Here is a 23,008-nt window from a genome sequence, read left to right as displayed (position 1 = left end):
GAGCCTTTGTAGCTGCTGGGACCTGTGTAGCCAGAGCAAGTTGCTCTTGGGGTTGTCTCCATGACTTCCACCTTCCAGCCATGCAGATACAAAGTGTGTGAAGGAAGTTGCTGTTGGACCTGTCCCTCACGTGTCCCCAATTAGTCATTGCCTGGAATCTGAAATGCTGAAAGCCTGCAGAAACCTTGCAGGGAACTCACCTGAGTGTGCCAAGGTCCTCTGGGGTAGAGTTCAGCAGTCTGAAGGGCTCACCTGTTTACAGCAAGGTTGTCATGCAGAGTGACTCACTCGAGATTATCTTTGATGTCATGCTGTGTTTTTTCCCATTACAGTTGACAGGACAGTTGGTCATAGCATGGTAATAATGTGGGTTTGATCCCCCTATGGGCCATTCACTTAAGTGTTGGACTTGGTGATCCTTGTGGGTCCCTTTCAACTTGGAATACTTTGTGATTCTGTGACAATCTGCTGGCTGCAGTTGTGAGGGGCTGCAGAGCAGTGCCAGAGTGTGAGATGCCCTCTTGTGCAGTCTGGGCAGCACAGCTGGATGCTCCTGTGGCATCTCAGTGGGCAAGTGGCACAGCTGAGCCCACCAGTGTGGGCCAAGACTAGCAGGGAATTTTGCTCTTCAGTTTTAAGTGAGGATTTCAGCTTTAGGTTGGGTTTATGGAAAGCAGTGTGAGGTTTGTTTTACAGAAGAAAAAAAAAAGTCTTTTCAAAAAGTAATTTGTTTCTGCTTTCTGTGAGCAAGGCTTCCAAACGGACTTGGTCAGTTCTGCAGTATGATCAACAGGACTGGAAAAAAATACCAAGTGAAGTAACACAGTGGCTGTGGTAAACATGAACTGGGGCCTTGGAAGTAGCTAATGGCATACCACAAAAGAGTCTCCTTTCACCCACCACGGACGGTGCCAGCAGCAAGCACTGCCAGCGCTGGCGTCTAGCAGAGGAAAGCATCGTTTGGCTCCCTTTTGGATTTCATTACTCTTCCTGCACTCCCTCCTGCTCACAGCAAAAGCCTTTCCAGTTGTAAAGCAGTGAATTAAGTGCCTCCGTGTCAGTGATGGATGAGGCGCTTTCTCCCCCTTCAAAGAGAGGAGCCGTGCCGGTGAATGCGGGGCGGCCGAGTTGAAAAGTCCAGGCGGAACAGGGGAGCCCGTGTGGTGACCCAGCTGTCAGGCAGGACACCCTGGGGACAGCTCCCACTGCTGCCCTCTGAGTGGGGAACAAAACCCACTCTCAGCACGCTCGCTCAGCCTCCAGGCTTATTCTGTGTCCTGCTCTCAATGGGCTCGGGCACATCCCTGAGCACACAGCAGCCGTTTGTGCGGCTGCAGGGAGCCTCAAAGGCTTTCACAGGGAGCTGCTCCAGCCTGCACAAAGCAGGGCTACCACGCTGGTACTTGGGAGATCTCCTTTCAGGCCTCCATGGCTAATCATATTAAAGGTGACCTCGTGGGCAGCTCTCTCCATTGTTGCCATATGTTTTGTCCAGTGCTTGAATGATGTTGTGCATTGGAATGTATTCATGCATCACCTAATTTAATCACCAGCCTTAATCCCCTCTCCTGTTCTACACCCTTAGAATTTACTGGCTTCTTTCTAGCCTCCCGTGCATTGTTTGGGTCTCCTTCACAAGCTAATTCTGATGCCTGGAGATATTTTTATTTATTTATTTACTTTCAGAAAGTATTTAAAAATATAATCTCAACCATAAGCCAAACAGCCTCTCCAAAGGGAGAGCAAGCACAGTGGAGGCTCTAGCAGGCTGATCCTTCTTCCCTGTGATCTTTTCCTTCCAGCTTTTCCATAGAGAAATTAGGGATTAGGCTCATGGGTTTAAAAAAATAAAAATACTATGAATGGAAAAATGACTGAGAAAGCTGTGTGTCTCCTTTTAATATTGTTGGAATAAATAACTGATTTTAAGAACTTGACTGTCTCTGTAAAATATGGTGTTGGTTTCTGCCTTTAAAATGTACTGCTTTGGTATCGGCAACTCCTGTTCCAGGGCTGACTGGACAAAATTAACCCAACGAAGACACAAATCCATCAAGCTGGGAAAACTGGAAAGCCTGATTTATGCTAGACTACTGCAAAACTCAGAAAGCTCTGGAAGAGCTGCTGTTCTCCACAGCAGACAGGCATTTCTAGGGATCAGATCTTTGCAGAATGTCATAAGGATAATATCTAAAGATTTTGGTAAGATTTCCCTGCTCCAGCTGATGCTGCATTGTGGAGGGGTATGTTAAAAATGGGAATTTGAGATGCAGTTGTGTTGTGACTTGCTTTAGGTGTGGATGGGAGCAGGCAAGGGAAGGCTGTGATGAGATTTTAGGGTGGTACACAGTCAGGTTGCTTGTATGCTGAACTCCCAGGTTCTTGCTGAGGCAGATTGTTAAATAACCTCATGCTTTGGTTCAGCTCTTAGATTCCCCTGCTGCACATTCAGCATGCTGGTACCCACACCTCTGAACAGTGGAATCCATCCTGGGTGTCTTTGAGACCATAAACATAGATTGCACCTGAATTGCAGCTTTGAGTTTCCCTCTGTGTGTGGGTGTGCACAGGTATATGTGAGATCCCTGCAGCCAGGTTCTCACACATGAGCTTGCTGATCTTCTCTGACTCTCTGCTATGTTTTAGGCTTGATGGGAGGAGGGAAGGATGACGTAAAAGATTGCAGATTTGTGGCTGGTTTTAAAAATAGTTTTAAAATATTATGTATATTCATTTTAAAGAAATGCAATACTGCTTGGAAACCACAGCTACTGAACATAAACCACGTTAAGCCCCTTACATATATTTAGTCACAGTGCAAAACAGAGGATGGTAACAGCCTGCTGTGCATTAACACTGGAAGAAGATTCCTTGATCCTGCCCCTTACACTCCAACTCAGGGATCCACAGCAGCATCACAGGTTCTGACATCAGTTTGGCCCCACAAAAATGGTATAGAATTTACTCCTTTTCAGTGTGAACCTTTCCAGAGCCCTTTTTGAAGTGCCTACATGCAGAATTTGCCTCTCAACTGAATCGCTGCTGTGTGGGAGCCAGAGGACAGCTGGCCATGGGTTAGCTGGAGGGCAGGGTGCCTGTCCTGCTTCCAGGGGGTCTGGGCTTGCTGGGACTAGTCTCCTGGCCACTGCCCACTCCTGCTTCCTTCTTTTCCTGTGACAAAGGAGCCTGGAGCCTCTAGAAAAATGTGGGCAGGAGCAGGTTGCTGCCAGAAGAATTAAACCACACCACAAGCAGTCTCTTCCCAGGGGAGCCTGACAGTTGTGCTAACAGCAGCAGCTCTTGCTGTCCATGGGAATGGAGAGGGATGTCTTTGGAAAGCTTTGGATCTCCTACTCATGCACTGAGCAGCTGTGCTTAGACATGCCACAGGATTTTGGTGAAGTCAGGGAAAAGGAGGTCATGGCACATGGCTGACCTGTGCCCAGGGAGGAGGGTGCCAGCACTGCCATGGTGGGATGTGGTTTGGTGTTCTGTGGCATGCAGCCTTAGGAGATGCTCTGCAGATCTGAGTGTTTGTGGCAGGAGATGTCTTCCCATCCCCATGCTGTAGCAGTGTCAGGGGGAAAAGGTTTGACCAAGGACACAGTGCAGCTGCCTGCAGTCCTGGCAGATTGTAACATGCTGCAAGAAAGTCCAGGTTGTCCCCAGAGACTGAGCAAAGCTTGAGTCAGCAGCACTAGGTCTGGACATGTATGTCACAGCAGCAGCCCAAGGAATGGAGGAGAATGGTGTCTGTCAAACTGAGATCAGTGTGGTGTAATCAGGGTATTCTGCTCTTCATAGTCCCAGTTAATTGGGTTGCAGATATAACTAAACCTAGAAATATTGTTGTGATTGCTCTTGTTACCTGGTAGAGCTCTTACCGTGTCAGCACAGGGGCTGTTCATATTTTAATGGGTTTATCTCTGTATGGAGGGTATTACAAGCTTTCATCTGTCTTCCAGTGAGACTCTACGGAAATCCCTCCAGGCATGAGGCAGTACCTGGGTGCTGAATTAATCTATGCTCCTGGATTCTCACAGCTCCATTAGAGGCTTAGCAGAGGAAGCAGTTTGCATTAACAAACTTAAGAAAATAGGATTTGCTGTGTTTGATCTGCCCTCAGTTCCTTGTATCCTCCCAACAGCAATGACAAAGACTGAGCACATTACTGGAAGGTACAAAAGAGTCATAGAGAAGACACTCAATAGGCTGATTTGAAAAACATGCATCAGCATCCTCCAGGGCTCATGGGCTGAGGGAAAGTTGTGCTATAGCAGTTTGGGATAATAATCTGTTACCTTGTAGTACCCTCTAATAACAGCATACCAAGCAGCGAGTTTAGAGAGGGATTCTACTTGGTTGTGTCACTTTTCATCTAAAGCAAATGTGGAACACACCAATTGCTTTTCTTTCAAGCTCTCACATACCATTTTGGGACAGAAATGCCTTAGGGATCTCTTTCTGATCAGGCTTTGTTTTTCTCTGTCAGATCAAGGACTGATATATGGATTTCCACACCATCCAACCTAGGACAAAGCTGGTGTTGGTCCCACAGACCCCTCATGTCCTGGCTGTGGCTGACCAATGTGCCACAGGTGCCATGGCTGCACAGAAATCCTTTCTTTGGCAGCTTAGGGGAAATTTTATGTACCCCCAAAGTTCCTCTCCTTGTTAATGGTGAGAAATATTTCCTTTTTTTCATGTAGTTACTTTAACTCATATGGTTGGTCTGTTTGCTGATTTTCAGAGCAGAGGATGTATTTGCTCCTCTGCCAGCCCCTGGTGGATGAGCCAGGGATTCTGAGGCCCAGGATCTGTGTCAGTCCTGGATATCAATGGGTGCTGCTGGTGTCATTCTCTCCTCTAGGCTCTGCACCAGCTGCAGGTTCCTGTGGGCTTTGGAACTGTAGTGTCAGCAGCTCCATTCCCACCTCTCTCCTCGTGCAGCAGACCCAGGTCTTGCCTGTTCCTGTTCACACCAGTTACAGGTCCCTGTGCTGCTCCCTGGCCTCTGGCTGTTGGCTTCTGCTCTCTGCTAGGGAATTTTAACCCTCTGATAAGTACATGAATCTGTGTGCTGCCCTTCAGCCTTCAACTTCTTCATGGACAGAGAAACTTTACTTGCCATCAGCTCTTAATTGTTTGAGAAGGGGTAGTCTGACCTCCCCAGGAGTCTCTGGGGTTGTTTCAAATTCCTCATTGCAGACTGCCTTCTTACTAGAGTCTTGATCATCTTCCTCTCCCAAATTCCTGCTTTCCCAAGTGAATTTCCATATCTCTCAAGTAAAGAAGAGACCATTGGGGCTGGGCAGGATGAAATTGCTCCCCTGTTAACTGTTTCCTGCTAAGCCTGTCATCATCATCAGTTTTCAAAATGCAAGAATTTTCTGCAGCCCAAAATCTCCTGTCTCAATTGAAGCTGGCAAAGCCCAGCTTGTGAGGGTTTTGTTACTGCACAAGGTGAAATCAGTGAAACTGTTTTTTGTCAGAGCATGGATGGGACTGGGACAAAAGAGCTGGGAATGCTTTAAAGGGAGGCTGGGAGACAAGCTCTGAGTAATAGAAAATGAAACAGCCAAGCAGTGAAACTTGGCATATGTCTTGTTAGTGTCACATTTTTTTTAATGTGGCATTTCCTAGGGATGTTTTGCTTCTATTTTCAAGTTGGTGTATGTGTAGAAAATACTTCTAACTTCATTGACAGTTCCCTAGTGGTCTAGGGCATGCAGTGCAGTGTCACAATTTGTTAACTTCTGAAGAAGGTATTTTTAATCCACAAATTTAAACTCTTCACAATTATATAATCTGTATTTTAGTTTTGTGGTTTCCTAATCATGCATGTAGAGAATGAGCTCATCCAGTTTATAAAATGAACGGAAGTATTCAGCTCTTCTTTCTAAATAAATCTGGATCCATTTCTTTGTGGACTGTGTCCGAAACCTCCAATGCAGGCAAGTGTGAATGCTTAAAAATAAACTCATTTGCAGTTTATATTTTTGCCTAGTGGTGAAAGTTGTCTCTTCTAGAAAGGTTCTTCACTTTTGACTTGTAGCTGTGACATAAAAGCCAAGGGTGTTATGCCAGCTTGTTATTTTGCTGACAGCATCTGCCTGTCTTTGCAAAGGATCCAGCCACAGTTTTCCTGGTTTTGCTGGGCTGCCCCTCCACCTGTAGCAGAGGTTTTGGGGCCACTAGCCATCAACAGGGCAGCCCTCTTACATGCCAGGGAATATCTGCTGATGACTTCGCTTCTGAGGCAGGGACACCCCCTCACTGCGTCCCAGGGCTGATGTTTGGAGAGCAAGGGCTGTTGCAGCCTGGGGGATAGTTTAGTAGTAGCTTATTGTGGCTTTGGGTTCCAGGCTGGGAACCTTTGGGTTTCCACATTAATTTAAGGGGGAAGAGCTGTCTTCTCTCTTCCATCTGCCATGTCAGGAATTCAGTGGTATTTCCCATGTTTTATGCAGCTGTATAATGCAGGCAGCAGCTAAGTAAATGATAGGATTTTAAAAAGTAAAAAAAGTAAAAAGTAAATTTTTAAAAAGTAAAGCAGAGGGATTCAGACCAGAGTAATACCCCAAATGTCTTTCAGCTCCTTCTCCTAGGCTGGATTAGGGTTTGATTTGGCATTGTCCTTAGCCACATGCAAGGATCACTGCATGGAGGCAGTTTGCTGGCTAATGTGCTGAGGGCATGGGGCAGCAGGGACAGCTTCAGGAACCCCCAAGAGAATTTAAACCTTCACCTGGAAATTATGCTCTTAGGGATGGGGGAAGGAGCCTCACTGAGGAGCCAGTAGGTATGATGTACCAGTTTAGGACCAATTCATGATTTCCAACCAGCAGCAGCACCAGTCCCATAATCAGGTGCTGAGATTGGCCAAACATTTCCTGTCTACAAAGCCAGAAGGAAAGGACTGCTCCAACCCAGGGGGAGAGGTAACTTGTTGAGCTGGTAGCAAGTTTCCTTGTCTTTCCTCTTTTTTCCACTGCAGGACTTTTAGTTTGTCCTTTATTACCCCCATCTTGTCCTTACCACATGTTCTTTATCCGCTACCCAGGGTCTTTCTCCAGCAATTTTGAGCTGCAGCACAAATAGAAAAGCTCATGGAAGAAGTGCTTTGGTCTCCAGAGCAGCTTCTCTAAGTGAAAACACAGCTGTGAGGTTTGCAGCCTGTGCTGCTGTAAGGGCTCATCCAGCCGGCACAGCCAGCACCGCTGCAGTGCTGCCAGCACGCAGGAATTGGGAAATCCATTGTGAACAAGATTGAGTTTGATGGCCTGCGTGGAGGCAGATGGATGTATTTTTAAGGGATGAGGTGCCAGAAAACTCTGTGATTACGTTACTGGAGCATGGCTCGTTTTTTGTGGTTTTAAAAGTGAGTGTCAGGACTTCAGGACTATTTCTTATTCGGGTCAAAACCGAAGTTTGGGCGGGGCATAAAAACCTGCTTGATGACTAAGTTTATTCTTAAAAAGCTTTCTAGAGCTTGCTAGGGAGGGGAGTCTTTATTTCAACCCAGAGCAGATACCAGTCTTTTTGGACTTCCATGGAAATGGGGTTAAAAACTGATTTAAGTGCCCAGGATGAAAAAGAAGCCCTGCCTTTGAGGAGACTGTTTCAATGTGATCTTTAGATGCAGTTCCCTGTTTTTAGTCTTGGAGGCTGGTATTCTGCCTTGCCTCCTTGCCCTGGGTGAACTCTTTCTGCTTGAATACCCCCCACATCAGTGGAATTACCTTGACAGGTTCCAAGCGAGGCTGCCCTTACGTCCCCTACAAGTGGGACAGCTCAAATCTGTGACCTGGTTCCTGGGCTGAACCCATAATACCCCTCTGACACAGTGCATGGGGAGAGAAAACTTTTCATCTCATGACAAAGGTTTGATGCTCAGAGCCAAGGCTGGAACAGAGGATCCAAGCCAAGCCATTTACTTAAGGGGCATGCAGAATTTGCCCAGTCAGGTCAATGTAGGGACTGGCAACATTTCAGCAGCCAGAAGAGTGCTCCCCATGCTCTTTCCTTGGAGCTACCAGGCTTTACCACATGACCGAGCCCCTAACTGCTGCAAGTCTAAAACATTCTTTAAAATGAGGATGGCTGCTGGCTGCACTGAAACCCAGACAAGTCTGGAGGTCCATGACAATGTGAAGCACTGTTTGTTCTTTCTGAAAATCTCATTTTAGCCTTGGTGAAAGAAGCCCCAAGATATAAGGAGCTTCCCCGACACCCCCACCAAAGCAGAGGCAGTTGAGGGGCAGCTGCTTCTTCTGCTTCACTCCTGTGTCTCCTACCTGTGCACTGGTTTAGTGTCTGCTCACCTCTGCTGAAGGTGGGGTGAGAGCTTTGGGTGCAGATGAAGCATGTCAGTGTCTGGCAGATGGGGGAACAAGGATCCTGCTGCATCCTCTGCTGGATTTAAGGATGTAAGAATAGAGAGTGGGAATATGTTACTAATCCAAAGAGTAGAGTAATTGTACAAACAGGTGTTATGTTTGTACAATTATGTACAAGCCCTCAGTACTGTGGGCTCAGGAGATGACCTTCTTTGAGGTGGCTTTCCTCGAGGACGTGGCAGGCATTACCTTTGCCTTGAGCTTGCACCAAACGTCACCAAGGATCTGTGAGGGCTTCTGTGTGCTGTGAGTACCTTCTCTTGCAGCATTAACCAGTCACAGGATAGTTTGCTCACACCTGCTTGGTGCCTTAAATGAGATACTCCCATCCATGGAGTCAACAGCATCCTGCCCATCAAACAATCTGCCCCAGCCCCTTTGAATTTCAGTGCTCTGCTCCTCTTCTGTTCGGGAGTACTGCAGTTGTGTCTGGTGACAAGTGAGCCTATCCATCACTGTATCCAAAGAGATCCAAATTACTCCTTTTGACAGCTCTTATTCACACACCTCCCTGTGCCTCTGACATCTCAATTATTGATGGGGCTCTCCTGGTAGGCAGCACTCTGTTCTCAGCATGGCTGTGTTCCAGCTCCCGTTCCCATTGAGTTCACGCACACACCGTGCCGAACGCTTCTTTATGTGCAGAGCCACTGAAATGGAAAGGGATCTTTATTAGCATGTGAGCTCCAGGGCTACACAACCAAAGGGGGCAGTGCAAGCCAAATCACACTGTAGTTTGGTACTGGGAAATTTCCTCTCCCCCTCCTCTCCCAGGGAAGCCTAGCAGAGTCTTGTAAAATGAAATTATTTCATATGTTTAATGGCAAAGATCCCTTGATCTGATGAACCTCCCTTGTGATGGGGGTCACCCTGCACTTGCATTTCTCTAAGAAACCCCCCATTTCCCTGCAAGTATAAAATGCAGTATTTTGGGGAACAGTGCCTTACCCTGTGCTGTGATATTAGCTTGTTTGCTGGTTTTACATGAAGCTCCTTCTGACAAAGAACACTGACACACACAAGGAGCTTCAAAGCAGCAATGTGGTGTTGGAGCAATGTTGTCAAATTGGTTAATAGTTAAAGCTGTGCCAGAGGGGTGATTGCAAAGGGCTGCTAGTTTTGTAAGGTTTTTGTGTATGCAGGAGGTTCTGGATATCTCGTGACACTGCTGCAGCAGAAGTCAGATAGAAGAATGATGAAGTGGTCGATCACTCCTGACATCTGTCCCAGCCTTGCCCTGCAGCCTTCTGTGATTCAGAAGTAACCAGAGGTTTTGTGTGTGGTAGAATGAAAGCAAAAGGAAAGGACATCTGCTGGAGGAGATGGGACCAGAGAGAAGCAGTGCTGTAGGGGTGCAGAGAGCTGGGAAAGGACACTTGGTTCTGTTTTTGGAAGTCTGTGGCAGCAGGCACTTCATAGATTAGCTTTAGCATGAGAGAAAAAAATCTGTGCTGACCTTCCAAAGCACTGGAGGTGCTGGGAAGCATGAGTGTCTTTGCAGTGAGCAGGGTAGTGCAGAAGTGACAGACTCTGGTCAGTGGAGCTCTCCTGAGGCTCCAGTGGCAGAGAGGATCCAATACAAGATGTTGAGTGGGTGTGGACAGCCTTGTTAAGCTTAGTAGGAAGTAGTCTCTGCATTCCCAGTGTGCTCCCTGCACAGCTAGTCCTTCCCTAGCTACCTTACCTGCTGTCTTTCCACCACATGAGGAGTTTTGCCTGAGGGCTTTGTGCTCTCTGCAGAGCCAAATGCCACCAAAGGAGCAAAGGCAGCCGGACCACTGCCGGTGGCTGCACAGTCAGAGCTTGACTGCTCATTTCAGGGCTATAAGGACTCCTGGTGACAAGCACAGGTCCCCTCTTCCCCCTCTTGGCTGTCTATGACAGTGCACCAGGAGGGCAGTTCTGCAGAAGATCTGCACGGCTTGTGAATCAGTGAAAGCACAGCTGCCTTGAGCTTTGGTTGCTGGGACAGACCTTTAGTTACACATCTCTGAGTCACAGCCTGACCTGACCTTTCTCTGAGTGTGGTCCTCTTGTCACTGTGGATGATGGCAGCATCCTCTTGGCCTGACAGCATTGACCCAGATGGTCAAGCTGTGTATAGTCCCCATTTTCCAGGCCTTGCTGGAGCTGGTAGATGATGCAGAGATGGCTGAGCCTGCCAAGCAGAGTGTGTTTTATTTGTCTGGAATACCATGAGCAGACAGAGAAGGATTAAAATAACAGAAAATTGAAAACCCATTATCTTTGGGAACTGTAATCTTTCCTTTTGGGGTAGGCAGGTTCCATGGGACCTCATCCCCCCAGAGAGCGGAAAGGTCACCTTCCCATACCTGGTTGCCCCAAGGCTTTCCCTGGCAGCCTGTCAAAACAGGGCTGTTTTCCTTCCCAGCCTTTCTCCTTCCTTCCTTCCTTCCTTCCTTCCTTCCTTCCTTCCTTCCTTCCTTCCTTCCTTCCTTCCTTCCTTCCTTCCTTCCTTCCTTCCTTCCTTCCTTCCTTCCTTCCTTCCTTCCTTCCTTCCTTCCTTCCTTCCTTCCTTCCTTCCTTCCTTCCTTCCTTCCTTCCTTCCTTCCTTCCTTCCTTCCTTCCTTCCTTCCTTCCTTCCTTCCTTCCTTCCTTCCTTCCTCCCCCCCTCCCTCCCTCCCCCTGGTCTTGAGTTCTTGCACAGAGGTGGTTCCACCCTTGAGCTGTGCTGGGCACCCAGAGCCCAGGTAAGCTATAACCAGAAATGCTCAGTTAATGCAACCCCAAAGCCCACTTAGCTGAGAGCTGCAAACAAGAGGTTCAGGCACTCATGAGTTTGTCCTGATCAAAATTGTTGTTGAAAGTTTCCAAAGCCACAATTTTGCCAAACATTGCACTTTCTTTTGTGCTTCATCTCCAGTGATTCTGTTGTGCAGTGCCTTTTCCACAAAGAAAAGGACCTGCTGGATCTGTGTCTGCTATAATTGCTGTCCCTTTGGCTCAGAGGTGCTTCCTGATATTCTAGCAGGAAAGCTGTAGAAAACCTCACCCAGAAAAAGTGGCTTTAAGCAGTTCCCAGTTCCTCCTTCAATTCCCCAAACCAGGGCAGCTCACCTGGGAGGACTCTGCTTGTGGAGCACATATGGCCAGCAAGGTGATTGCTTGTCTCCCCTGGGGAGGTTCCTTTGTTTCTTGCTGACCTCCTGCTCCCATATGGTAGCTGCCATGTGCCATCATAGCATCTGGAGAGGCTGTGATGAGATCTGTGGGATCCACAGCCAAGGGCTTCATGGATCTTGGCCAGAAGCATCCCCAGCCAGCCCTGCTAGTCCTGCCATGGGCACTGCTCTCCAAAGTGGATCTGAGTGATCTGCTAAGCTAGTGCAAGGTCAGGGTTTGTAAGAAGGGGAGTGTGGAGAGTGTTAAGATGTCACTGGTATGAACTGTGATATGTGTATCATGGACACTCATGTTTTATGGTGTTACACAAGCTTGTGTTTCAGAATGGCTTACACTGGTAGGGGTGTAGAAGTCAAGGGAGCTCAGCTGAGTTTGGCCTCAGCCTAGTACTTAGTGCTTAACTCAGTATTCGAGGCAGTGGAATTCTCAATGATTTCATGGCATGCAGTTTTATTTGGGTCAGTGAGAGCACAGTGTATGACTTTGCTACTCTTTAGGGTAGGCATAATCAGTGCATCATCTAGTGATTCAGCACACAGGGTTTTCTTACAGCCTACAGGAGAAAGATGTTTTAATTCTGTGTTCGTTCCTGAACAAGCCATTAATTTGAGTTAGCAATTTTCTTGGACCCCAGAGGAGAGGAGTCTGTGATCAAATGCAGTGCCTCTACACTGCTCTCTCTTCCTTTCCTTGCTTAAAAAGGTCAGGTTCATCATAACAAACCTCCTTTGACTTTAGCCCTTGTGGTGATCTTCCCAGACCATTTCAAGAGTCCTGCACAATCCAGCACTGGCAATATCCCTGCTGATAGTAATCTCTGTGACCCCAAAAAATGCACGAAGACTGGCAGCTACCTCCTCTAAAGGATGCTGCACCTCTTGCCCTCCCTGCTGGCTCCTGGTCAGGGTCTGCAGCTCTTTAGCTCAGCCCAGGGGCTGCATCTCATGGCTGTGAGAGTGGTGGGACACTGACCTGGGGCCAGCAGCATTCCCCAGGCTAGGAATGAGGAGCTGCTTGCATGTGCAGGGCTGTTGCAGAACTCAGTTCTGTTCTGTTCTCTAGGCAGTTCAGTGTATAAAATCACCAAAGACATTCTCAGCAAAAAAGTCTCCCCACAGAACCATTCTGCTGCTTGTTGAAAGAGGATTAATTTTTCCCCCTTAATAAAACAAGCTGTGTTTGAAATCCAAAAACCCTTGCTGAATGCCTTCTTGGAGCTGCAACGAAAGCAGCTTCCAGGTCCCATCATAGCCCGCTGCCGAACGCAGATCCAAACTGCAAACCCTTCTAACAGCTCTTTAATAACTCTGCACAGAAGGAAAAATCTGTCACCTTTCCCTCTGTGGTTTCTCCTCTGTTCTAATGCACTGGAGGAACGAGATGGAGCCGGGAAAGTTTTCAGAGAAAGACCCGTGGGAACTGCAGCTGCCGCTGGAGAAAGTGGTTTGTGCAGTGTCTGAGGGGAGCCGCAGCGGCCGGGGCAGGGTGGTGCGTGTGGGTGGGTTTGGAGGGCTGAGCTCTTACGGCCCACGCATTTCAGAGGAACCACGAACACTTTATAGTAACAAAGGGTGGAAAAAGCAAGAGGTTTCTGCAATGCATGTGACTTTTCCCTGAGGTTTGGAACCCCACAGCATGTTCCAGGCCATGGTGTTTGCGTGTCAGCCTTGGTGAGTTAAGCTTTCTCCCATAAGCCCTGCTTGAAGTTGCTCTAATGACTGAGAGACTAAAATGTTGCTTTTTTTTTTTTTTCTTCTCTCTCTCTCTCTCTCTTTTCATTGTCCCACACCCCTTGTCCTCTGTGCAGATGAAGCTCTCGTTTACCTTGGACCAGGAGAGTGGGATGCCTCAGGGCTGTTATATCTATCAGTACCGGGACAGCAACAAGTAAGTCCTGTGGAAGGTTCCACACAGCAAACACAGGAAGGTGCAGTGAAGAGACTGCCCTGCCTTCTGGCAAAGGGATCACAACTGCTTGCACCACTTAAAAGTAGATTAAGGAAGGCCTCAGGCTTGACCTGAAACTGGAAACAGCTCCTGTAAAGGCCAGATTCTTCAAAATGCACAAGGCCCGGCAGCCTTTTTTTTTTTTTTTTTTTTTTCTCTAGCTTTTAGAAGCTGCTTTTATTTGTCTAAAAGGCCTACTCTTGGGTACCCCAGGCTCTGGGAGACCTCACCCAGGCTTTGCCCAGGGATATTTGCAACTTACACCCTGTTGGTGCTGGGGTGACTCGGAGCATGGCCTGGGGGAAAGCACCCAAAAAGCTGCTCTGCTTAACTAGACCCACACAGCACCCCATTCTTTCTGCTAAAGCTCATGCATGGGTTCACTGAGTGGCCTTTGTGGTACCAGAGCCCCAGTGCAGCCACGTGCTCTGTTTTTGTAAGGTACTATATGATATTCAAGCTTTGGATATGTTCGGAGCACAGAGTCCTCTATTTCTAGGTATTCTGCCTATTTTTACTAGCTGCTGTAGTGAATTGGCACCCAAGATGTTTTTATTTCAAATCACATTCTCATTATCAAATTGACAGCAGCAGCAGAGTTCAGGATATTTCTGTGTTTGCCCTGAATACCAGCATGTCATAAATCCATGGCCTGTTACTCCACCCATGTAGTTCTGCTTCTTGCCAGTTATTCAAGTTAACCTAAAAAACGAGAGTATATGAAGTTGTCAATGAACAGAACAGTCTGTAATTAGATCTGCTCAGAAATACCAACAAGGGCAGTCCCAGCAAGGAAGAGGGACATCTGCAAATGCACAGAGCAGTGTCTTAGCTGAGAAATCTTAATATTTAAACAAGAAGGGAGATGATTTGTGGCAGATTCCTTCCTGCCTGTGGGTGGATGATTAGCATGTGGTCCCATCCCAAGTATCCCAGCCCTAGAGCCTTGTATGAGCAGAGTTGGGATCTCCAACACCACCAAGCTCACAGGGCAATGTGCAGTTCAGCGCCAAAGCATAAAATCAACAAGGGAAGAGCATTTGTTTTTGAGGGTTTTAAAGGCACTGGCACACAATGGACAGCAAGGAAAGGAAACCCCCCCAGACCTGCTGGGCTTTGTTAAGGTTGTTTATAGACCAGTGTTTCTAATTGTGTGGTGTATATCTCAAAAATCAGCAACTGTGGTTTTTCTGCCACAGATTCTCCTCTCCCCAGGCTCTAGTGGGTGTTTTCTACCATTGTTTGAGGAAACTCCAGGGACATGGGTAGAGCTATTTTGTTTAAATGCTAAGGCCAGTAGCAATTCCTCTTGGAAATCTTGTTGTTGGCTGTGAGAGGCCCAGTGTGTGACAGCATAGCTGTGTCACGTTAACAGCTGTTGACTGAGAGATGTATGGCTCTGTCCTGTGTTTCTGGCAAGCATGAGAGCTGAGCCACCCTTGGCCATGCCAGCCAGGATCATGGCTTGAAAAAATGCATTGTGGGCAGGATGAGTGCAATTCCAAGTACATCCAGACTTTGTGTGTGTACCTCACAAATCCAAACAGCAATTACACCTCCATGGATGAATGAAATACTTTGTATTTCATAGCTTGCTTGACCAACCTGGGGAGAGCGGGATCCTATTTCCCAGGGAGAGCCTTGCTAGGTTTGCACACACACTTCTCCTCCTAAACCCAGTGTGTGCAGCCCAGCACTTCTGACAGTCCTTGGCTGGTGAACTGAAGCGTGAAGGTCTGTGCTACAGCTGACGCATTCTTGCAGGTAAAATGCCCTTGAGCCAAACATGTGCTTGCTTCTGGTTGTACCCTGGGTGATTTTGGAGGAGCTCATATGGGCTGCAGCTTTGTTAGCCACAAGAGCTTTAAGTTTGAATAGTGTTGGGAAGCACCAGACGTGGCACCTGCTCAGCCAAGCAGAGATTGTTCTTCTCAAGCACTGGGTCTGCCATAGGGTTAATCTGATGTCCACACAGTAACGTGGCACTTGTCACGATAGTTTTTCCTCATAGTAATTTTCCTGGGTAACTTGTAGGGCTTGTGTTCTCCCAAGTGTAGTCAGGCTTTGACAGTACCCATCAGGACTCAGGGGGTAACAGCTCTTCTGCCTCCTAAAGATGTAGCCAGAAGCTAAAGCAGCATGACCTTGGTGTCTGCATTGTATTTGGGAACCATTTCTAGCCCAGAGAAGAAATACTGGTGACACACTCCAAGCTTATACATGGGAAAGACTGGAAATGTGTGCCCCGGATCCCAGTGCCCTCAGCAAAGCATCACACCTGGGACCTGCTCCAGGTAAAGAGGCGTGGCAGGTTATGGCAGGTGTGCAGGTGTGAGAAGCTCTTGAGCAGCAGCTTTGACAAGAGGAAGCAGAGGTGATTCTGGCTGGCAGAAACCCGTTCTGACCAGGGGAGTGCACCCAGTGCCCCAGAGACCTGTGTGAGCCAGGCTGTGCATGTCAAGGCTTGGTGTCACCCTGGTCACTGAGGGAATATCCCTTCCCCTCCAAGTGGCAAATGCTGTTCCAAGCTGCAGCCAGACGGGGCCACCGGAGAACAGCGGATATTGGTCTCCCACTTGGAGAACAAAGGACTGCAGCATTGCTGAAAGTGTAATTACCAGAGCAATTAAAATTTCTATTGCTTAGGCTAGAAGTGCAAGTACCATGCACGCTCTTACAAGGGCAATCGATTGGAATTTGTTCCCTTTAAAATGATAAAACTTTTCCAAGGAAATGTTGTTGCTCTTGACAGCTTTCTGTTGCCTGCCTGCGTGCCTGCCTGCGTGCCTGCCTGCAGGAGCATTCATGGGCACAGCACTTGCCCTCTCCACTCTTGCACCCTGGGTGCTGAGCACTTTGGGTGGGCTGGACTCAATGGAACCTTGGAAGTCTTGGAAGCCTTGGATTGAGAGCAGAAGAAGGCGAGCAGCTGCTTGCTCTGCCCTTCCAACACCTGCTATAATAGATACCTATCTATGGCACTTGATAGTCCCAGTGGCAGCTTGGAGCTGTACGGGGCTGTCACTACTCCTGCAGTCACAGGGGTGACCAGGGGACATCACTTCTCCTCTTCCTCCTGCTCACACCTAGGCATTTTCAGCCCCTGGCCTACCAGTCCTTCCCAGCCTGTCAGTCCTTCCTGGCCCCAGAGGAAGTGCTTGACCTGATAGAAGCAAGCAGTGTGCTTTCTCATTTTTAAGTCATGTTGCTTAAATTCTCCCTGACGGAGATCAGTCAGTAATGGGCAGAGCCCCAGGCTGGTGCCCTGAGCTCTGTGGGACGCTGTCCTGCCAGGGGAGCACTGTGCTGTGACACAGAGACACACAGTGACGGGTGCTGGGTGACACTTGGAACAGGAGCATACTGTCCACTGGCCCTAGAGCAGTGACAGGGAGGGGACAGCCTTGCCAGATGTCCTGTCAGGTGTTGACAGTGGGACTGGCTTTCTTTCACCGCTGCTTGACACAGGCTGAATTTCTCTGATCCTGCACAGGATCCAATTGCAAAACCCAGCCAGGCAGTAAAAGACCATCAAGTTCATTCACATCCACCATGGCTCATGAATCCTGTCTTACAAGATGCACTCACCAAGTCCCTGCTCCAGGAATGTGATACGGGCTGTGCTGGGGAAGCACCAGCTGCCCACTCTGAAGCCTGCCTGGCGTGACTGGTGCTGCTCCTGTGGGCTGCCAGGCAGCAGGAAGGATGAGATCCATAAAGGTTATGGCTCAGCATGAAAGACTCCTTCCAGCTTGTGTGCAGGAAGAGCCAAAGCCAATTCGAGATCCCCCTGGAAGAAATTAATTGCAAGAAGTCCAGTGTCTTTTGGCTGTATCCAAGAAATAGAAAATGCAATCTGTTCTCTGCACTCACCATCACTATCCAGATGCTTCTCTGGAGATCTCCTAGGCTCTGCCTAGCTACCCACAGCAAGTCTGATCCTTCAAATGCCTTTGTCTTCCCTCCCAAGACTCTCTCTGATAACTGCCACCTTTCTCAGATGATGCAGTGCTCAGGGTCTCTGCCATCCCAGACCCATGAGGGAGGTATAAATCCCTGTCAAGCATGACACTTTCTTGTCCCCAGCTGGTACTTCTCTAATATGGTTTTCCTGCTCCCTCCAGATTTTGGTCTGTTTTTGAGGTCCCTTTCCCACATCCCAGATTCCACGTTTGCTGACAGACCAGCTTGCAGCTCACCAATGAATTTCATTTTAATTCTGTGCTGCAGCTGCAGTTTGTGTCAGGATTATGAATTTGTAGTGGGGGCTTTCATGTTCTCTTTAGACTAATTTCAAAACCCAGAGGAGCAGCATCTTGCATGGAAGCACTTAGAGACCTCATAGAAAAGCAGCATGGGAGTATTGATCACTTTTTCTCTCTGGGGACCCTGAGTGCTGCAGATCAAGCTGCTGTGCAGTGTAGCCACTTGCGGGCAGCACCACACAACTCTTCAGAATGAGAAGTGAAAAACAGCTCCTGAAAGGAAAAGTGGTGCCCCCTTTTATATAGAGATCAGTGATGTCTGGTACATTGGATTATCGCTTAAAACCCCAGGACTTCAAATGCCAGGGTGCATGCACTCCTGATGCTGACAGGCTCATGATACATAATGCTGTTTGGGTTACCAACCAAGCTCCTCTGTGCAATCTTTTCATAAGGTGAATGTAATATCTGCAGTGATGTACCCAATGTTACATCAAGAGAGCTAACCTATAATTATGCTGGAATTGTTTGAATGGGTTATTTGTCAGTAACACATTAGCTCACTCTGTTTATTGCTTCCATTCAGAACTGCAGCAGTTTTGGTGTAAACAGAGTTTGGGTGGAGGTTTGGGAGGGTTTTGTTTTTCTGAAAAAGAGCAAAGCAGAATTGTTTGGAGTTTATTCTTTTTTAGTAGATAAGCTGTTGACTGGCAGTGCTCGGAAGAAAATATGTAAAGCAGCTGACACAGCTGCCGATTTGTTTTCAGTGATACTTCCCAGGTGTACAGCTCATGTGTTGGACTTTAGCATGGACCTGGCTGTTCTGCAATGAGCTGGCAAGTTTACTGTAAGGTGTTTTGTTCCTTTTGAGAAACTGAAGCTTGCAGACTGAGTTGTTTGCACAAGGAGCTGCTGCACAGCTCACACACTGCCTGGGTGCCTGACCTGCCTTATTACATGGTTGTTTCATGGTACACATCCCAGTGAGGCAGCACTGCTTCTGTTGGTGTAAAGGAACTCCCCTGATGGTGTCTGATTTTCCAGTTAGTGTTCATGCTCTACCCCACCCCAACCTGCAAGGGAAGTCTCTGAAAGTGGCATCTGCTCCTGCTTATCTCATCTGGTAAACTGGAATTTCATGAGGGAAATCCATGTACATGTCTCTTGACATCATAGGCTTGGACAGATGCTTTCTTGCAACAATTACTCACCTGAAACGTGTGAAATGCTTTGTTTAGATTTCAGAACAAAATAAAATTAATGCAATTATCAGGGAAAAAAAGCGAAAGATAAGATAGCACATTGGAATTTTTCTTTTGGTACCATGTGTTGTTTTTTCACACTAAACTTTACACAAGTGCACCCTTCACCTGCTAAAGGTAAGCGTTGGAGTTGGCCAGCAAGGCTGGTGAATTATTCTGTCACTGTGCATGGAGATAAACCAGTCCTCCTGCTTTTGGCATTGGTTCAGTGAAGGGTAAATTGTCCAGGAGAATAAGTGTGGATGTTGACCTTTAAAACTTTGAAAGATATGTAATCCTTCCTGCCTAAGGCATGAGCTCAGTTTTCTGTCTTGCACCTCCAAAGGCTGTTGAGACATAAGCTGCAAAACAGCCTTTGTCACTTGGGACTTTGAGGAGCAGAGAGTTGTTCTTTCCTTCCAGAGGGGCCCATATGGCCATTCCTAGCTGGGGTAAAAGGCCTATTGCAAAAGGCTCTGCCCAGGTACTACACAGCTGCTTTTCTTGACACAGATTTGTCTTCTCCTGCCATCCTGCTGCTTAATAATAGGTTTCCAGTCCATCAGAACTGTAGAAATAGTAACTGCCAAATCCTTGGAGTGTCAGTGCAATGAGGGGGATGCAAATGGAAAAGGTGATCAAGGAAACCTGCCTTCTCCATGAGCAGGAGGGATTTGAACATAACCTTATCCTTTCCAAACAAATGTTTGAAGCTCTCTTTGGTGACTTACACAGTATCCCACAGTGACCAGTAGCTCTCATTAAATCCTCAGCAGGGTTCCAGAGAAGTCAGTGTGTGCTCACACCCACAAGAGGTAGGAAGGACTGGGGTCTTAAATCCTAGTGAGTGTGGGACTTCTCTCCCTAGACTGAATCAAAGGAGTTTGTCATCTTACTTGTTTCAGTGTTGGGAAGGAGCTGTAAAACCTCCTTGTGTCAGTATTATGTGTCTAGGTATTTGGTGGCAATCAGGTAGGTGAGAAGATCAGGTGCAGTTGTAATTGAGTCAGAGATGCTGTCTCCATGTGTCATCCCAGAGATCTGTTTACATATCCATTTGTTTAACAATGTGTTTGAAAGCCCTCAGCAGCATTTCGGCACCATTTCCCTGGCCTGTATGTGTCTGACTAATGCTTAAGGCAGTGTGCTATATCTGGACTGGAATTGCTAACCTGTGGATATGGGTTTCTTAGCAGCCCTGAATTAGGTGAGTCTGTGATTAGCCCTTAGGAACATGAGAGAGGACAGATCTATGTGAGAAAGAATGCACCTCTCAATTTCATCCTGAACCCAAGTTGCTGAATTGATTTTGTGTCAAGGAAGGCCCTCTCCTGGGCTGGGATCTGACTAGAAAAATCGCCAGACCCCCCAGCTATCCCTCTCCCAGCAGGATTTCTAGGCATATCATTATCTTAACAAATAGGGAAAAGTTTGGCTTTGTCTCTGTGTCGTTGAATGTATAGGCACAGTGCAGAGTGACTGCTCTGCCAGTAGCAGGTTTTGCTGGCCACCCTGGGATATTGCAAGCAGGGATGCTGGGACAGTGGGTGAGAGGATGTGCCACCATCTTTTGCTATGTCAGGAGGTGCTTTGGGTACAAACTAAGGATGGAGAGTTGCTTGCTGGGACAGACAGTGGGGTAAGACCAAAGGTGATGAAAAGAATCCTGAGTACTTGAGCTGGCTGTGGTGAGGGATGCTGTGCTTGGGGATAAACCTGCCATTCCTGCTCGACATCCTGCTGTTGGATCTGTGCTGTCTGCCCAGAGGGAGCCAGGGTTTTGGTTTGCCACAGGCAGGACCTCTGTGGTCTGTGCAGCACTAAGTACCCCAGTCCCCCAGGGCATGGCAGTGTGAGCTGCAGTTACTGGGTGGATTGTCAGCCAGCTGGGATTGCTCTCTCATAAAGAGCTACTGGCTGAAAGCTGAAGCATTCAGATTGGAAATAAAGCACACATTTGAAAGGCAAGAGAGATTAACTGGGAAATTGGGCCAAGTGAAGAACAGGGAATTCTCTTTCAAGGACAAATGCACTTCTGGAATGTGTTTTAGATCCTGCAAGTCTTTTTTAACAGAGTAAAAAACAGAGTAGCTACCTGAAGGCCTCTAGGCACAGGCCATCAGCTGGTGAAATAATCTTCCCTGTCTTAAATACCTGACACATTGCTCTGTGTTAATGTAGAAGACCAGTTTTGCCCTGACACCACTCCTCTCTCCATATACTCTGCTGAGTTGGGCCTTCCATGAACTTTATTGAAATTGTGTCCTCGCAAATTAGAGAGTGAGAGTGAAACTATCTCTTCTTACCCTCTCCTGAGCAACTGAGGTCCCAGTTCTGTTTTCCAGCTCTTGCTGTGCATTGTTCTTGGTCCTGCTGCTTTTTCAGTGTTTTTTTTTCCACAGTTCAGAGCAGCTACATCAGTCTGGCAATGGGTTCCACTCTCTCCATACCTCCCTACTTCTTCTCCATCAAAAAAGGGAACTCCAAGTCACATGCATGTTTTGTGTGCTCATCTCCTCACTCAAGGTGACCCCAAATGGGGTTCCTCTTACAGCATAGCACTTTCACCTCTTTCAATTGGTCATGCATTAGTCAGTCTGGAGCCTAATGGGTTTGTAACCTGACTTTGCCTGTCTCAGATGTTCCCAGTGATGTAAGAGGTTTTGGGCACAACTTGCTTTCAAGTTAATGGAAAGATCTTGCTTGGAAAGAACCTGCTTGAGGATCTGAGTGTACTTTGCATTAATGTTTCCATTAATTTTAATGGAAACTGGTTTGAAATTCCTCAGATCAGCTTTGAACATCTTAAATTTTGTGTCCTTCATCTGTCTTATCTGAAATGCAGCACTCTCAAATGAGCAGTCTCATTACTGGCCAAGATGTTCTGCAAGCTTTTTGTGCCTCTGGGAATGTCCTGTTCTCTGTTGATCCCAGTGGACCCCTCACCAGCTCACCACACGTGGGATAGGAGCTCCATGGTCAGCTCGCAGCTCAGAGGGTGTTCCTTGCTTGTGGTCTCTGGCAGGTCACGTCATCTGTTCCTACTCCACCACCATCTGTGGAGCAAAAAAGAGCAAGAATCCTCAGGGACTTTTTTATTAGCATTTATAAAGCACCTTGCCATCATCAAACAGAAGGGAATAGAAAAGAGTGAACTTTTATCATTGCCACTCAACTCTCAGTTTCTGCAAAGCTCTGCTGCTGTGGGCACAATTACCTGCACATGGCATTTGGCTGGTACAGGCAGGTGCAGAGCCCAGCCTGGATTTAGCCTGACTCGGGTTTTGTCTGCCTTTCTGCTTCTGCTGGGCCACAGTGCTCTGGGCACTGAGCTGAGCAACGTGGGATCCCCCACTTCCCCTTCTACTGTCCTTGCTCTCTGCCCTTCAGCTCCTCCAGTAACTTAGACACTTGAACACAGCAGTGATTAAGAGTTCCTGTACATCTCTCCCTGATTAGATCACTGCTCACTCCTGCCTTGTACAGCAGAGCTCTTGCCTGCCTCTGGGCTGCTCATAGATATTTCCTTCCATCTCCACTGAGCTAAGCAGAGACCGACATCTCGACTGCTCATCACACCACCCCTGTGGTGAAAACCAGCCCTGGCAGAGCTCTTGTACATGTTGCATCTCTGGCATAATCTCATTTTGCTGAGACAGTCCAGGTTAAACAGTCTGATGTAGTAAAAGAGTTGATGCAAACACTGCTCATCTCAACATAATCAATTTAGTGATCAGCTACAAGTGCAGTTGTCCTGGCTTTCAAGAAAGACCACACTGGCTTAGCCCCTCTGGAAGTACTCCTGGGAAGGGACTTTGTGGTAAAATATGACCTAAAGTGAGGTGAGGAGAAGTCATCATTAATGAGTTTTTCATGTTTTATTTAAGCTCAGTGGTCATTTGCAATCTTGCTGACAGCCAGGCATTGCCTGGTGACGTGTGGCTGGGCACAAGTGTCCAGGTAATAGGAGCAGACAGGATCCACCACGCACAAAGAAGGCTGGTGTGACTTGTTTGCTGCATAAAGCAGCAGAAGCTGGGAGCAGGCTGCCTGTGCTCACACGCTCACTCCC

The 23,008-nt window shown here is 47.5% G+C and overlaps 1 protein-coding gene across 3 annotated transcripts in view; it reads left to right on the top strand.

Moving 5' to 3' along the window:
- DIS3L2 (DIS3 like 3'-5' exoribonuclease 2) overlaps nt 1-23,008 on the top strand; it is a 178,185-nt gene that overhangs the window by 129,222 nt on the left and 25,955 nt on the right. For all 3 annotated transcript variants that reach the window (XM_056499071.1, XM_056499070.1, XM_056499072.1), the window contains one exon: nt 13,351-13,430. In XM_056499071.1, the coding sequence (XP_056355046.1) occupies nt 13,351-13,430 (80 nt within the window). The remainder of the gene's footprint in view (nt 1-13,350; nt 13,431-23,008) is intronic.

Source organism: Oenanthe melanoleuca, chromosome 9 (assembly GCF_029582105.1).
Source record: "Oenanthe melanoleuca isolate GR-GAL-2019-014 chromosome 9, OMel1.0, whole genome shotgun sequence".
NCBI lineage: Eukaryota > Metazoa > Chordata > Aves > Passeriformes > Muscicapidae > Oenanthe > Oenanthe melanoleuca.
This window is presented reverse-complemented; position numbering and strand designations above follow the sequence as displayed.